Below are 13,146 nucleotides of genomic sequence, written 5' to 3' on the forward strand. Positions count from 1 at the left end.
AAATTTCGTTTCAATAAATGGAGTTCAGATAAATGAAATTCAGGTATATTTCATTTATATTCGTCATATTTTATACTCTACAATATTTTTCAATATTTCATAGAATTTACTTTACCCTTAGAGCAACTGTCGTATATTCTGATAGCTTGGACACGTCTACGGTCAGCTTTCGAAGCAGTTTCAGCAACATGCTGGGTTGCATTTGGCTAAAAAGAAAAATACGTTAAACACATATCATAAAGAAGTAAAAACGTGAGGGCACTGAATACTATAAGCTCCTTTACCCTTACAGTGTAATTATTGTGACTACAATCGTAGGCGAGAATTAGCAATTTAGAATAATATTGTTGAAACTTACGAGACATTTAACTCGTGGACGTCTCTTGTTAAGCAACAAAACGATTCCGTTAATCATTTCAATTGTATTTTGGAAAAAGGTCGCGCTTACCTGGTCAATGCCACGAGGAAATCCGACACTGCTTCACGTTGACCCTTAGTGAGCATTCTGTTCTTGCTCAATCGATATACGGTGTGCAACGTAGCATCCAGTAAGCTGGCATAGTTATCCGCCTCGTTGTAGAATTTCGAATGCTTGATCAACAAAGGTAGAATACTGTTTCCAATGTAACGATTCATCGCTAACGCCATGTCTGATTCGTATCCATCGTTCTAAAATGACAATTGAAATTAAAAGAGGAAACAAAACGATTCGACGTTCGAATAATTGGCCACGAATGAATTGACATCGAGTCTGTGTTATATTTACCCTATCCAACATAGTGGCGGCTCTGAGATCGGGCAAAAACGCTTCCTCGAGTATCTTAAAGAACAATTCTCTGGTTTCGATTCCGTAAACGCGCTCCAAAAACAGAACGATGCTCTGTTTATGTCCAGGAATCAAACCAGACGGCATATCGCTTTTTGGTTTCTCTTCGCCTGCCGCGGGATTCAATAACGTGAACCTCAATGACAGGACACCTTGTAGATCATCGAGTGGAACCAGAGATCGAAGAATAGCCCTCGCTCGAAGAGACTCGTTCTTCCCTGGAAAACATGCTCCGATGTAACCTCCTTTACAAATTAGCGATTAGCAAAGAAAAGAAAGCTTTGATTTCGTATATATTACCGACAGATTCTGTAGAAGCCTCTGTTGCTCGTCAAAAAATAAACACTGTTATTAGATAAATAAGTTTGAAAGTTGCGAGGGATAGAGGAGCTCGTGCATAAATTAGGCCGCAGGTTCTTAACCATTTCATAAATACGTACTATCCAAAGCAAAGTTATAGAATTTCAGTACCACTAAAAAAGAAAAAAAAAAAAAAAAGAAATGTCTTGCATGTAGAAATTTAAGATTTGACCCTCGTGTTCAGTTAATCTTCGATTTCGGTAGGAAGCTGTTCTACATATTTGGCTAGCCTCTAATTATTTAAATACGAAGCGACCACAGATTAACATTGAAACTGAACTTCTGAATGATATCATTTTTATATTGTATATTGTAGAAATGCATAAATTATTATTGTAGTACTGGTTGAGAACCGTTGGATCGACTATAAGCTTGGAAATGAAAGTAAAATCGCGACAATCTATCGAAATAAATAATGAAGTGGTTATCGACTAATGATACTTACGAAGGTTCTGTGTATTGCGTAACCCACGGGAAGGGGAATTCAACTTTTACTTACCTTGTTCGATAACAGAAGAATCTGGAGCGCAGCGGCCTAATAGATCCACCAAGGTACAGTAAAAGTTCAAGATCGCAGCTCCTGTATCGATATAGTCTTCGTCGTCGTCTGATTCCGGAAGCGGATGTTCGAATTGCATGAGCGCCGTTGTACCTTCTGCTTCGTCGTGCACTTTCCTTCGATCAGCGATTCGTTCGGACATCTTGTTGGCGTCTATGATAGCTCTTAATAGACCCTCACCCTCGCCACGAAGCGCTGGTCCCAGACATTCCGGTCTTCTGATCAGCAAACGGATCACCAAGTTTGCATTTTCCTCGACGCTTTCACCTAGAAGGAATTATATCGAATTATTTTTTTAATGCGACATAACACGACTTCTTTGATATAAAATAAGTATCCCAAGACGAATTAAGGACTAACCATTAACCCAAACGCAGAACCTCAAAAAGTCCAAATATCTTTCGCCTTCCACCGGATCCCATCCCAGATCGGGATAACCTTTTTCAACTAATTCCGAATTCGATTGCAAACCACAACGGGATAGATATATGGCAATTTTTTCAAGATAATGTTCTCTGAGAGCCAGAGCCAGTTCCGTGTTTTCCATGAGGGAAGAATAAGCCACGTCCAATGGCGTGGAACCTCTTAAAGATGGTCTCGATAACAAGATATTACTATTCTCCAGTAAAAAGTCAAAGTGATCGAACATAGCCTTCTGATTCTGTCTGGAGGTTCGACAAAAGTAGCAGAGGAATCTACAGCATGCTACCACCATTTCGTGAGAAGTATCCTTCTCCTTGGAAACTGGTTCTCCTTCGGTAGTTTGGGGCTGAGTTTGAGCGTCCGATTGCGCCTGTGCACGTCTGCCTAGCGTGTTCATCATGATCGCCATAACGTTCTCGTGAATTCTAAGCACTCTGATTAAATCTGGATGCTGGAAGAACGTATGATTGTTGACTAATTTCCAGAGTCGTTCCCGAACGAGCTCTTCTTCCTCTTGAGACATTTGTACAGGCAGTAAGGCGCGAATTTGGCTCAAACCGACCCACATCAAAGCAACGTCGTCCTTTGTCTTGCTGTTGGTCACGTAGGTTTTTTCTAGAGCTCGAATTAACTCGCCCACCGTGTCATACTGGCGAACCAGTAAACTGAACATTTCTCGAACCAACTTCGGAGTCTCGATTTGCGATTCCTCGGCCCAGCTGACGATGGTTTTTATCAGAACTTTACGGAACACCTCTGTAACAAATATCAAAAGAAGTGTCACCATTTAATATTTAAATATGTTTAAAAAAATGTAATAGCAAAAGACAGGAGCAAAAAGAATCGAGAAGCCGAATACTGTGATCGATACTGTGATACAATTCCAACCTTCTGGAGTCTTTCTCTCGGGCTCAGGTTCAGGTTTAGGTTCCTCTTCGAGTTCTTTCACTGCGTTGATAAAGTTGAATAGCTTCTTAATGGCGCCAGGTTTCTGAACTGCGTCTTCTGCCTCCTCCACGGCGTCCGCAGCTTCCTGCAGGGCGTGCAAGGACACGTAGGACATGAGACTGTTATGGAATTCATTCATCCGATTTATCAGATCTTCTCCGCAAGGACTATTCTCAGGGTCATCCACGAATTCCATATTCTTGAAACTTAAGATCGCATTCATCTGTTCACGAGGTGGACATCGAAATTCTCTTGTCTTCTTCGCTGCTACTGCCGATGGTAAGTCAGATTGTTTGATTTCGATGTAACGCCGAAGTTGATCGGACTGAAGATCACCGACGAAGTCGTGGCTAAATGCGATAATGGACTCGACGCGATGTCGAAGCTGGATGTCGTTTAGATGATGAAGAAGATAGCACATCTGTAGTTTCGCACCTTCGGCCATTTTCATGTGAAGCAGTCCCTTCTTGTGCTCGTCTTTTCCTTCTGTAAATTGATTTTTACATTACATTTCGTCTTTAGAAGATAAAATTTTACTTCTATTAAAAATATAGTAGGCCAGAGAATCATTGAAATATCATAAAATATTTGAAAAATTATTATTTGTATGCTGTATCATCTTATTTGCCTGGATATTATCTTGAAGTAATTACGGTATTAGTTTATCTGATCTTTCAAATGATTTTTCTTCGAAATATGTTATTCAGCCATCAAATACTCGAAATGATCTGTTATCTCAAATCTTTGCTTTCGTTTTCGTTTCAAATAAAATTTGCCTAAGTCTGAAATATATTTTACCTTTGTCAAACGTCGGATCCCAAGTCTCAGGATGAATCATAATCAGAAGCTTCATAACGTCTTCGTTCCTGAGCATTCCGACCAAGAGCAACCTGTCTACTAGTTTCAAAAGTGGCCTGTAATAAACAAAAATCATGTAAATAAGAGGCACAAGAATGGATCTGAATCTGCGGCAGCAAGCAAGTTATCCTGAAAGCATTTTCTTTCTTCGTATCGTCGACGTAGATATTAAATATGCAGAATAGCCCAGGCGTGCACGTATTCATTTGGCTACATACAGGAAAAGATTCTCATTGCTGCCACCAATGGGGTCCCGATTGTGAACTTGATTGACCTCAACGGCCTCGTTCAGTGCAGTCATCACGTAGTCCCGCACTACATCCAGAGGGAAGTACGGACTGTAGAGGCTCCTTATGTTCTCGATCGTTTGATCGCTGGAAGGAATATCCCTTGATGTCGCCTATTAGTCATGGGGTTCACATCTAATTTTGAATTGAATGTACCTACCTGATGTCTGTCATTTTCATTTGAGGACGAACCGACTCGGTTTCTAGATACCTGAGACTGTGCTTCATTTCCTCGTTTTCGTATAAATCCTTCAGTTCTTGGCCTATGAAACGTATAAACTTATTGTTAGATATCTATAAAGTTACCTATATTGGCTACAGAAAATATTTCCACGTGGTTGCATTCATTATAGCATTCACAAACTAATTAATTACAAGTAAATATATTAAAGTACAAGTTTATCGAATGTCGTGTTATTTAGTAGCATTTTTACATCACTAAGAAATGGAATATAGGACGTGACAAAAGAAATAAATTCATTGGAAAATATACAATGAGAGATATGGAATATAGAGATGTGTAAATAATTTTTTGTAACCACTGTATCTATGAATAGATCTCTTGTTTCAAGAGATGTTACTTTGAAAAAGTTTCTTTACCTAAAGGAATTATGTATTCATTTTTGCACACTTCCATCGTAGTCGCGTGTGACTCGAGATGCAAGGCGATCAGCAAGTCGTAGAATCCTTGTCGTAGGGGCCCGGACATGTATTCCGCTCGAATTGCGTACAACAATTGCTTTTGATCGACGTGCTGGCATAGAGCGTGTGCTGCTCTGTAATTCGACTGATAACATAGAGCTGCGTACAGTGTCAGAGTGTGCGCATGGAAGCTGTAACAATTATATAGATAAATGTTAATTCTTCGAATAAATAGAAGAAAGTCTAATTCTCACTTGGCGGAGGCTCATATTTGTCATAGAATATTTGTTTCATGACAATAACCTGAAGGTCCAGACAAAAAAATTTTTACCCTTATATGTCAATGAAATTCCTTTAAAAAATAAAATTGTACGTAATTCGGTAAAATAACAACACATATACAATACTGCCCATATGTTTGATCGATTTATAGTAATAGTATTTAAAATAGATCAAAGTATAGTTAGAAGCAGCATTCGCTTGCTTTTTATAGAGTCACTTTATGAAATCGAATTCTTTCATGCAATCATTGCAGTTTGATTTATTTGTAATTTTGTAATTGAAATATATCTAATCAAAAAGTTAGTAAGTGACCGAATTCCAAATGACAGCATACAGGATGCAATCGATAAATCAAATCCAGCCTCTGCCTTCTGAGAATTAACATCGCACTTCCAAAATTTACCTAAGTAACTTATCCATCTCGATAAGCTCCAATATATCGATACATCTATCCTCTTCAGGGATATGCAAAGCCAACATTGATATGGCATCCTCGCACAGCATGGACCAACCTCTGATATCAGACAGTTTCAAGGCATGAACCTGAAGCGATTGATTTGGTACTCTTGCCCATTGGTGAGGTTTCAGACATTGAACCTTCAATCTAGGTGGGAACTGTGGTATCACATGACGTTCTGAGTTTTGTAACACAGCAGCGGATAATGGTAACGTTGTGGAGGTTCTTCCAAGTTCAATCTGAAGTATTTCCTTGCTGGTAGCTTCTACGAAGATGGCAGGGAATAATTTCGTATCGGGTTCCATCTTGAATTTGTGGCTAGTTTCCTTTCCCTCGCAAGTGAAGGACACCCAACCGGTTGCGGTATCCACGAAACATCCAACGAACATTCCTTGAGAAGCTCCCTTGCCGGATGCGTCTTGCGTTACTTCGTTGTAAAGCTCATCCGCTCTTACCATATAGCAGCTCTGTCTATCAACCCTGCAATAAATTGCTCCATTTAAGAGAACAATTTAAAATACGTTATCTTGTAAAGTAAGTTGATTCATTCGTTGACATACATGCATAGAGTTACGCTTAGAGTTTTGCTAGTACGCCATGAAATTAATAAAATTTTAATAGAATCGATCAAATTGATAGCGTGTTTGCATAAACATCATCGTACATAACGAAACTAATCGACATTTATTTCTTATAGAAAGTTGGAAATACGCATTTTTCGTGTCTGATAGGAAATCTTAATGATAAATTTATCTTTTACATTGTTAATTTTCAATTTTTCGTCATTTCATTACACTGTCATAGTGCTAATTTGATGAGTCTTGTTTGTATATATATATATATATATATATATATATATATATATATATATATATAGTATATATATATATATATATATATATATATAATAGAAGAGAAATTGAACTTACTGTTCTATAGGGCGATCATAGTCATCGGTAATAACTACAGAGCCCTTCCTCACGCGAGACAGATTAAAGTCTTTAGTATGCAAATGATACTGGGATGTGACCCAGCCAACATAAACGTGCGTTGGATCCTGTCCAGGAAAGATTCTCACTCCGTAGAAGTATTCGTTCATCAATTTCAAGCATTCTGCATCGAATATCTCATTTCCGATTGCCTCGACGCCGCTTCCACTCAGAGCAGACATAGACATTGCTTTTGGTGCGTTGCGTTCTGGGATCTGAGGTGGCACTACTTTCAAGTCCGTCTATAGAAAGAATTTGTCATTTATTTCGTGGCGCTTGAACGAAGATGGCAATAGAATCACAGCAGCAGGTAGTTGGACGAATGGACAAACAAATAAATAAATAAATAAATGGTTTTACGTTTGATATGCGAATTTGGGGAGGCCGGTTACTTGCTTTGTTCATCGATTGAGTCTTGGTGCTCTTATCAGAAATGTCTGAACGTACTGGTGGCTCGGGCGTTTTCGATTTCGCGTCCGGAGACTTCGCTTTGCGAGAGAAGAATCTGCGAAACACATTGGAAATTTATTGTTTCTACTTTATGTGTTTATTCGTGTTCTTCACATGGCAAAGACGCAAAAGGAATTTCACATGTGCAAATATTTAGATATGGAAGATTTATCAATTTAACTTACGGGGCATCCTCCATTTCTTTGCTAAGTTTGCTAGGAACATTAGAATATCAAAATCTATTTTCCCGAGAAGAACTGATTTAAAATATGTGTTTATACTAACCGGAACGGAGAGCGCCCGCGTTTCTTCTTATCGTCCTTGATGTCGCCGTTCATATCGCCGTATCCATTCATGTCAACCTCGCTAATTGCGTTATCCATGTTTCCGACCCGTGACCCATAGAGGGAACCCTTTCTTGGAGGTCTCAACGGCTTGTTTCTTTGCATGGGAAGCGGTGACTCCTTCATCATTTCGTCGGCTTCCACTGCATCCTCCGAATAGTTTCTTTGTAATCCTGGAACAAACAAGGTTTTCGTTGAAGACGCTCAGAAGTTTGAATTGGACAAATTATTCGTGTATTTATAAAAAATATAATGAACAGGCACCTCGAAGCAAACAAGTTTTTGCCATTAAACATTATCAGCGAGTGTTACGTTTTGGATATTTTGTATGTTTTTGCGTATTTACATTTCTTATAAACGCAACTTATTAATCGTAGAAAATCTTACCTTTAATGTCGCTCATACTAAATCCAGACCTCATGATCTGCTCTATTTGAGCAGAAGGCGCTGCCTGTTGAGCCTGCTCCACTTGTTCAGACAATAGTCTATTCTGTCGCATTTTGATTTCCTGCCATCTCCTTAGTTTCTCACTTTCCGAAATAAACGTCGATTGGCAAATAACCGGTAAAGATAATCGCAGGAACTCCCAGTTTGCCTTTTCCATAGTTTCGAACGTGTTATGAGAGATCTTTAAACATGGTGGAGTATCGGAACCCGCTGGAATCCTGGCTACATCTATCCTCGTGTCAGCCATATCGTCCGTGTTCTCGAAAATTGGTTGATCCTTGGTGTACCAATACGTAACTGGACGATTCATGTTCCTGGTATATCGAACACGATTCTAGACATTTTACTTAACTCGATAAAATTCGCAATTGGAAAGGAGCGAAGGAAACGCATATCTAATTGGCGTATAATAAAATAGGATCATCTTCCCTTTTGAGAAGATAAAATAGGGTGCCTAAAAAATAGGGTACACGTATTTTCGTATACGATAATCGCTAGAGAATTACTCGTATCGATTACTCAGGTAGTTATATAAATCATATGTCTAAAAACAAAGTTATAATTCCAAATGCACCCGTGATAAATAGTACACCTGTTTGTACACTAACCAAAAAAAAAGAATGAAGTATTGTTTATTGACCGAAATAGAATGACAAGCAACCAAAACACGTTTCTTCTAGCCATCTTTCCAACCACGTGTAAGACGGATTTATGATTCACATGTACTACTTACACACAGAACGGTTCGTATCCCTCTTGCAAACCGCAGGTCGTAAAGAACTTCAAGGTATTTACATCCTGTCCGAAAGTTAATTTTGCTTTTTGTCCAACACCAAGCGTGAAAGCTGGTACGAAACAGTCACCCTGCACGTCAGCGAAAGACGTTTCACCACCGAGCGCATCCATCAACAGTTCTCCGTTTAGAGAAAAGCCTAAATATTTCGATATTTGTATAAAGATTGTTTGTGGTGATGGTTAAACGCATAAATTTATATTGGATTGCTACCAGCACGGCAGGAATTAATTTTAAAAAAAGGGGTCAAGTAAAAGGAGTAATCCATTAGTGCGACTAGCAAGTTGAAAGTTAACGAAGCTTTACGTAATCGACTAGCAGCGGCTATAAAGATAAAACACGCAGATAAAATGCGACTATATACAACTATGCGAAGCTAATGTGAAAATTGACATAAGCGTTACACATGCATATAGGGCTGATAATATCATAGCATATATCAAATATTAAGACATGAAAATAGTACGACGTTATCACAAAGAAAATTAGCTTTGGAAAATGAATAAATAAATTTTGCAGAAATGTCGTAATGAAGAGATAGAAGGGCACTCCATATTGGTTTAGTTCAAACAATATTTTCTATCGTCGATGAACCGCGACGGTCTTCTTTACAAAGCCTATTCAAAATTATTTTGCGATACCAAAATTTAGGACCACCCTTTGTTATAGTAGTTAGCAAACATGAATCGTATGGAATATGAAAGCTTTGTTGCTGTTATTTACAATATTAATTGAGTAGAGTACTGGATACGGAAAGAATACAAGGACACACATGATGCTAATCGACTGTGTATGATTAGAATGTATAGCTTCGGTTGTAAATGAATGAAAATTTGATATATACGAATACGTTGTCGTGATGATGTGACAAGGTGAGGCAATAATCCGCATTAATGACTTTGTGGAATACATATGCTTTCTTTGCCGTATGATGTTGCAAAGTTTGATTGATTAAGCAAATGACACTCATCCAAACTGTACGAAATACCGTGTATACAACAATGCAGAAAATAAGCGAAAGATATACGATAAAAAAACAAACGAACGTAGGTTATTTGTTCGACAATAAACTTTTGTATTTAAAAACACGTTTTTCTGTATCCAGTAATCTATCTCTTGAATCAAATTATATATATGTATAGCTTGAAATGGCAGCTGAAGCGTTCGCTTGAAAGATTCCGTCTTACTAATTGTTCGGTCAATTAGATCCAGGAAAACCCCGACAACGTCTCCAACCTGCCATTGTTTGCCAAATGTCTCGGCTGTGCCCGAGTATACTTTTTCCTCCTTTAAAATAAAATTTCACCAATTCAAAATCTCCGTTGGTGATTTGTACGCGATCCATGACACATCTACCTTACGATTAAACACGCTTAATATCGATATAATTTGCATGTACGTTTCGTCGTATATTACGTATCTATTTATATATGTATATTTGTATGTCCGCGCGAGACTGAGATTCGAACAAAGGCAATACGTAGGAGACACAGCAAATGATGTACACTTGATAGATATATTATAGAGATATAATGTTGCTCGCGGATTCCTTCGCGTTCGCTAATGAACGTCAAGCCACACTTCTCGAACGAAATCCCCAAATCAATTTCGTTCGATCTTCGGACAAGGAAACGCAGAAAAAACAACCAAGTCAACATGAAAAAGAACATATAGAGACAAAGACAACAGTAGTGACGAGAAAACTCAAAAAATGGTGGGCCTGCAGATCGAATTATTGGAAAAATTGGAGTCTTACTGATCGTTCGGTCTGCGACGTCAATGAAACATCCAACTACGTCGCCCACTTGATATCTGTGACCAAATGACTCGTGGATACCGGCGTGTACTTTAGTTACCTGATATTTACGATTGGTATCAATTATTTATGGCCTGTCAGCTTATGATGCATTTAGAATCTATTTCATGGACAAACATCTATCCTTACCGTGAACATTGTCGAAACCATTCGAACAAATTTATCTGCGATGCATAATTCGACGTACGTGAATTTTATTCTTTTATTTTTTCGTTTACGCGAGTTCAGTGTCTTTAATAACAAATTGCTCGAGCTTGAAAATCTATTGGATTGAATCAAGGAACACTTACGTTATAGCCGTCAAAAGCCCAAGTGGATTCGTCGCTTCCCAGCATATTCCCGGGAGAGCAGTCAGCTTTTGCCCAACCGACTCGCATAGGGCCAGCTGTCAGCACCTCGAACTCGAAGTACCACTTTCCGCTACTGACTGCGTAGTGTTTCTCAACGCGATATGTTCTAAAGTATAGTTGTCGTAACCTGTTGGCTTCCAACAGTAGCGCTGTGGGAACAAACGTATGGAGGTAAATAATTTAATAAGATTTTATTTTACTATTAGGTCGATCGGAGATTTGAGATTTTCACGATTTGGTATTGCAAAATTTCCAAAATAAAGACTGACGTTGCTAACGAAGCTAACTGAAATCCTGGCAAAACATCGGAACATATCTTTTTCTCAAGAACACGACCCACGCTCGGAAATCTCGATTATGAAAATTCTATTATTAGACTACTCTAAAATAAAACAGGATTTGCCAATATTTCAATATCTTTCACCTTCGTGTTGTTCTCCAGTAGGTGGTTCCAACATGTATCCATAAACCAAAAGTGTCCTCACAGTTTCACTGGCGGTGTCACGATTAGCTTTCTTGATCGCTTCGTCCACCTTCGGGTAGGGTACCAAATGGGGGCTCCTTCTCATCTCAGAATCCTCGTTCAGACCATAAGTCCATCCCTGACTAATCCTTTCCTTTGCCCACAAATTATGAGTATTCTCTGCAAGCTGGTCTACCAGTTCTTCCATCTTTGGCGTGAGTGTAATGGCGCTAAGATCGAGTGGTGCTGGTTTATATCCGCTGCTTTGCAGGAAGGGTTCATTTGGAAGCCTCAGAGTCTTTATTCTAGAGGGTGGTTTATCCATCGTGATATAATATCCCAAGGCTAGAATAGTCTTCAGTGTTTGCACTGCCAACTGAGTGTCGTAACGTTTTTCTGCAGCTGGTAATCGTTCAAACTGAACGATACATGGATGAATCTTTCTCATATCGTCCCTGTGTTCTCCATATATCCAACCAGCTTCGATTTTATTCATTGCCCACATCTCGTGGATATTCTCAGCTAGTTTATCTCTGATTTGCTCGACGTAAGATGGTAAATTGATCATAGATGTGTCGACTGGAGCTGGGACGAAAGCCGTGTCGTCCTCGACCAGCCATGGGCCAGCTAGGACCACCTTGTTCATGTTTCCAAAGTAGAAACAGGGATCCAAAGATAGAATTTGCTGTGGTAATAAGCTTTCCACCAAAGGTGAGAATTCTTCTGGCGGTTGAAACTTGAGTCGGCCGTGATCACCGCCTAACAGGAATCTACAGGATAGTTTGGACGAGCAGCTGATTGCGGGGAAGAACATGCCATCGAGGTTGAAATTTCGGAAGGATCCCATGATAGGTGCTCCGTTGAAGGTGAAAGTGATTATGGGCACTGTGAGATCCAATGCACATCCGATCACGTCGCTCTTTCTGATGTAAGGTTCCGTGACATTCTGAACAACTTGAGTTTTTCTACCACCGGTCCATAGATGTGCACCGTCGAAGCCGAATGAATAGAGGTCGTCGCCAACACCGTTTCCACCCCATTTCTCGCCACCACCGGGGTATGGCATGTACCTTCGCAGAAAGAAATAAATAAGTGTTAAATCAGATTGAAGAATTCTTCATTGAAACTCTATGTGTATTTCTTTTCCCGTAAAATAAGCGCAGTTATACGTATGGGTAATTTTATTGGTTGAATTATATTCTTAGCGACGTTGAGCGATTTGTTCATAAGTTCGGCAGCTATAAAACAACCTTAAGATTATCTTAAGTATCAATGACGTAATGATATTTTGTGTAACTTTGATACATTTAGTTGGCATCAAAGAAGCGAATTCGCTGAAATGACCTCGAGTTGATATTTGATAAAACCTACACAGCCTTAAAAGGACCACGAGTATCGATGAGACGATTTGAAATGATTTTCACTATCAGTGAATGCCAATAACACGACCCAATGGTCTGTCTTTTATTGACTTACCCAGCGGTGTTCGCCCATCCTATTCTCAAATGCGGCATCATGTGCGTGGTCTGTTCGATGTGGTCGACGGTGACTTCGAAGTACCACTTCTGATAAAGCGCCGAGTTCTCGACTCTACCGACGAATATGTTCGGTCTAACGCTAGCCACGTGATCGACCAGTTGCGTTTGAAGAAGAAGATTTTTTCCTGGCAGCAAGAAGTCACAGATATTGTTCTGCGAAGATCGAACAGCTACACCGTTACCCACGCACAGCGAGCAAAGTACGTCCAAGACTTTTGGATCTCTTCCGTGTTTCTCCAACAAGGAAATGATGACTTTAATGTGCTCGTCCTGTGAAGATATGGAAGTTCATCGAGATTGTAGGATTTCAAGTA

The 13,146-nt window shown here is 39.3% G+C and overlaps 1 protein-coding gene across 8 annotated transcripts in view; it reads right to left on the bottom strand.

The window, feature by feature from the left end:
• Nucleotides 1–13,146, bottom strand: part of LOC126869015 (ryanodine receptor) — a 42,924-nt gene that overhangs the window by 15,753 nt on the left and 14,025 nt on the right. For 3 of the 8 annotated variants that reach the window (XM_050625087.1, XM_050625084.1, XM_050625083.1), the window contains 21 exons: nucleotides 12,771–13,102; nucleotides 11,256–12,364; nucleotides 10,772–10,980; nucleotides 10,422–10,521; nucleotides 8,606–8,804; nucleotides 7,813–8,186; nucleotides 7,367–7,598; nucleotides 7,267–7,296; nucleotides 6,992–7,136; nucleotides 6,572–6,873; nucleotides 5,589–6,122; nucleotides 4,862–5,094; nucleotides 4,422–4,524; nucleotides 4,193–4,348; nucleotides 3,915–4,030; nucleotides 3,057–3,602; nucleotides 2,106–2,924; nucleotides 1,686–2,012; nucleotides 767–1,044; nucleotides 449–669; nucleotides 116–206 (listed from right to left, as the gene is read on the bottom strand). In XM_050625087.1, the coding sequence (XP_050481044.1) occupies nucleotides 116–206; nucleotides 449–669; nucleotides 767–1,044; nucleotides 1,686–2,012; nucleotides 2,106–2,924; nucleotides 3,057–3,602; nucleotides 3,915–4,030; nucleotides 4,193–4,348; nucleotides 4,422–4,524; nucleotides 4,862–5,094; nucleotides 5,589–6,122; nucleotides 6,572–6,873; nucleotides 6,992–7,136; nucleotides 7,267–7,296; nucleotides 7,367–7,598; nucleotides 7,813–8,186; nucleotides 8,606–8,804; nucleotides 10,422–10,521; nucleotides 10,772–10,980; nucleotides 11,256–12,364; nucleotides 12,771–13,102 (6,456 nt within the window). Of the gene's footprint in view, nucleotides 1–115; nucleotides 207–358; nucleotides 383–448; nucleotides 670–766; nucleotides 1,045–1,126; nucleotides 1,148–1,685; nucleotides 2,013–2,105; nucleotides 2,925–3,056; nucleotides 3,603–3,914; nucleotides 4,031–4,192; nucleotides 4,364–4,421; nucleotides 4,525–4,861; nucleotides 5,095–5,588; nucleotides 6,123–6,571; nucleotides 6,874–6,991; nucleotides 7,137–7,266; nucleotides 7,297–7,366; nucleotides 7,599–7,812; nucleotides 8,187–8,605; nucleotides 8,805–9,852; nucleotides 9,953–10,421; nucleotides 10,522–10,771; nucleotides 10,981–11,255; nucleotides 12,365–12,770; nucleotides 13,103–13,146 lie in introns of all 8 variants that reach the window. The other 5 variants (XM_050625080.1, XM_050625081.1, XM_050625086.1 and 2 more) reach the window with 5 other exon arrangements.

Source organism: Bombus huntii, chromosome 8, assembly GCF_024542735.1.
Source record: "Bombus huntii isolate Logan2020A chromosome 8, iyBomHunt1.1, whole genome shotgun sequence".
In the NCBI taxonomy this organism is placed as follows: Eukaryota; Metazoa; Arthropoda; class Insecta; order Hymenoptera; family Apidae; genus Bombus; species Bombus huntii.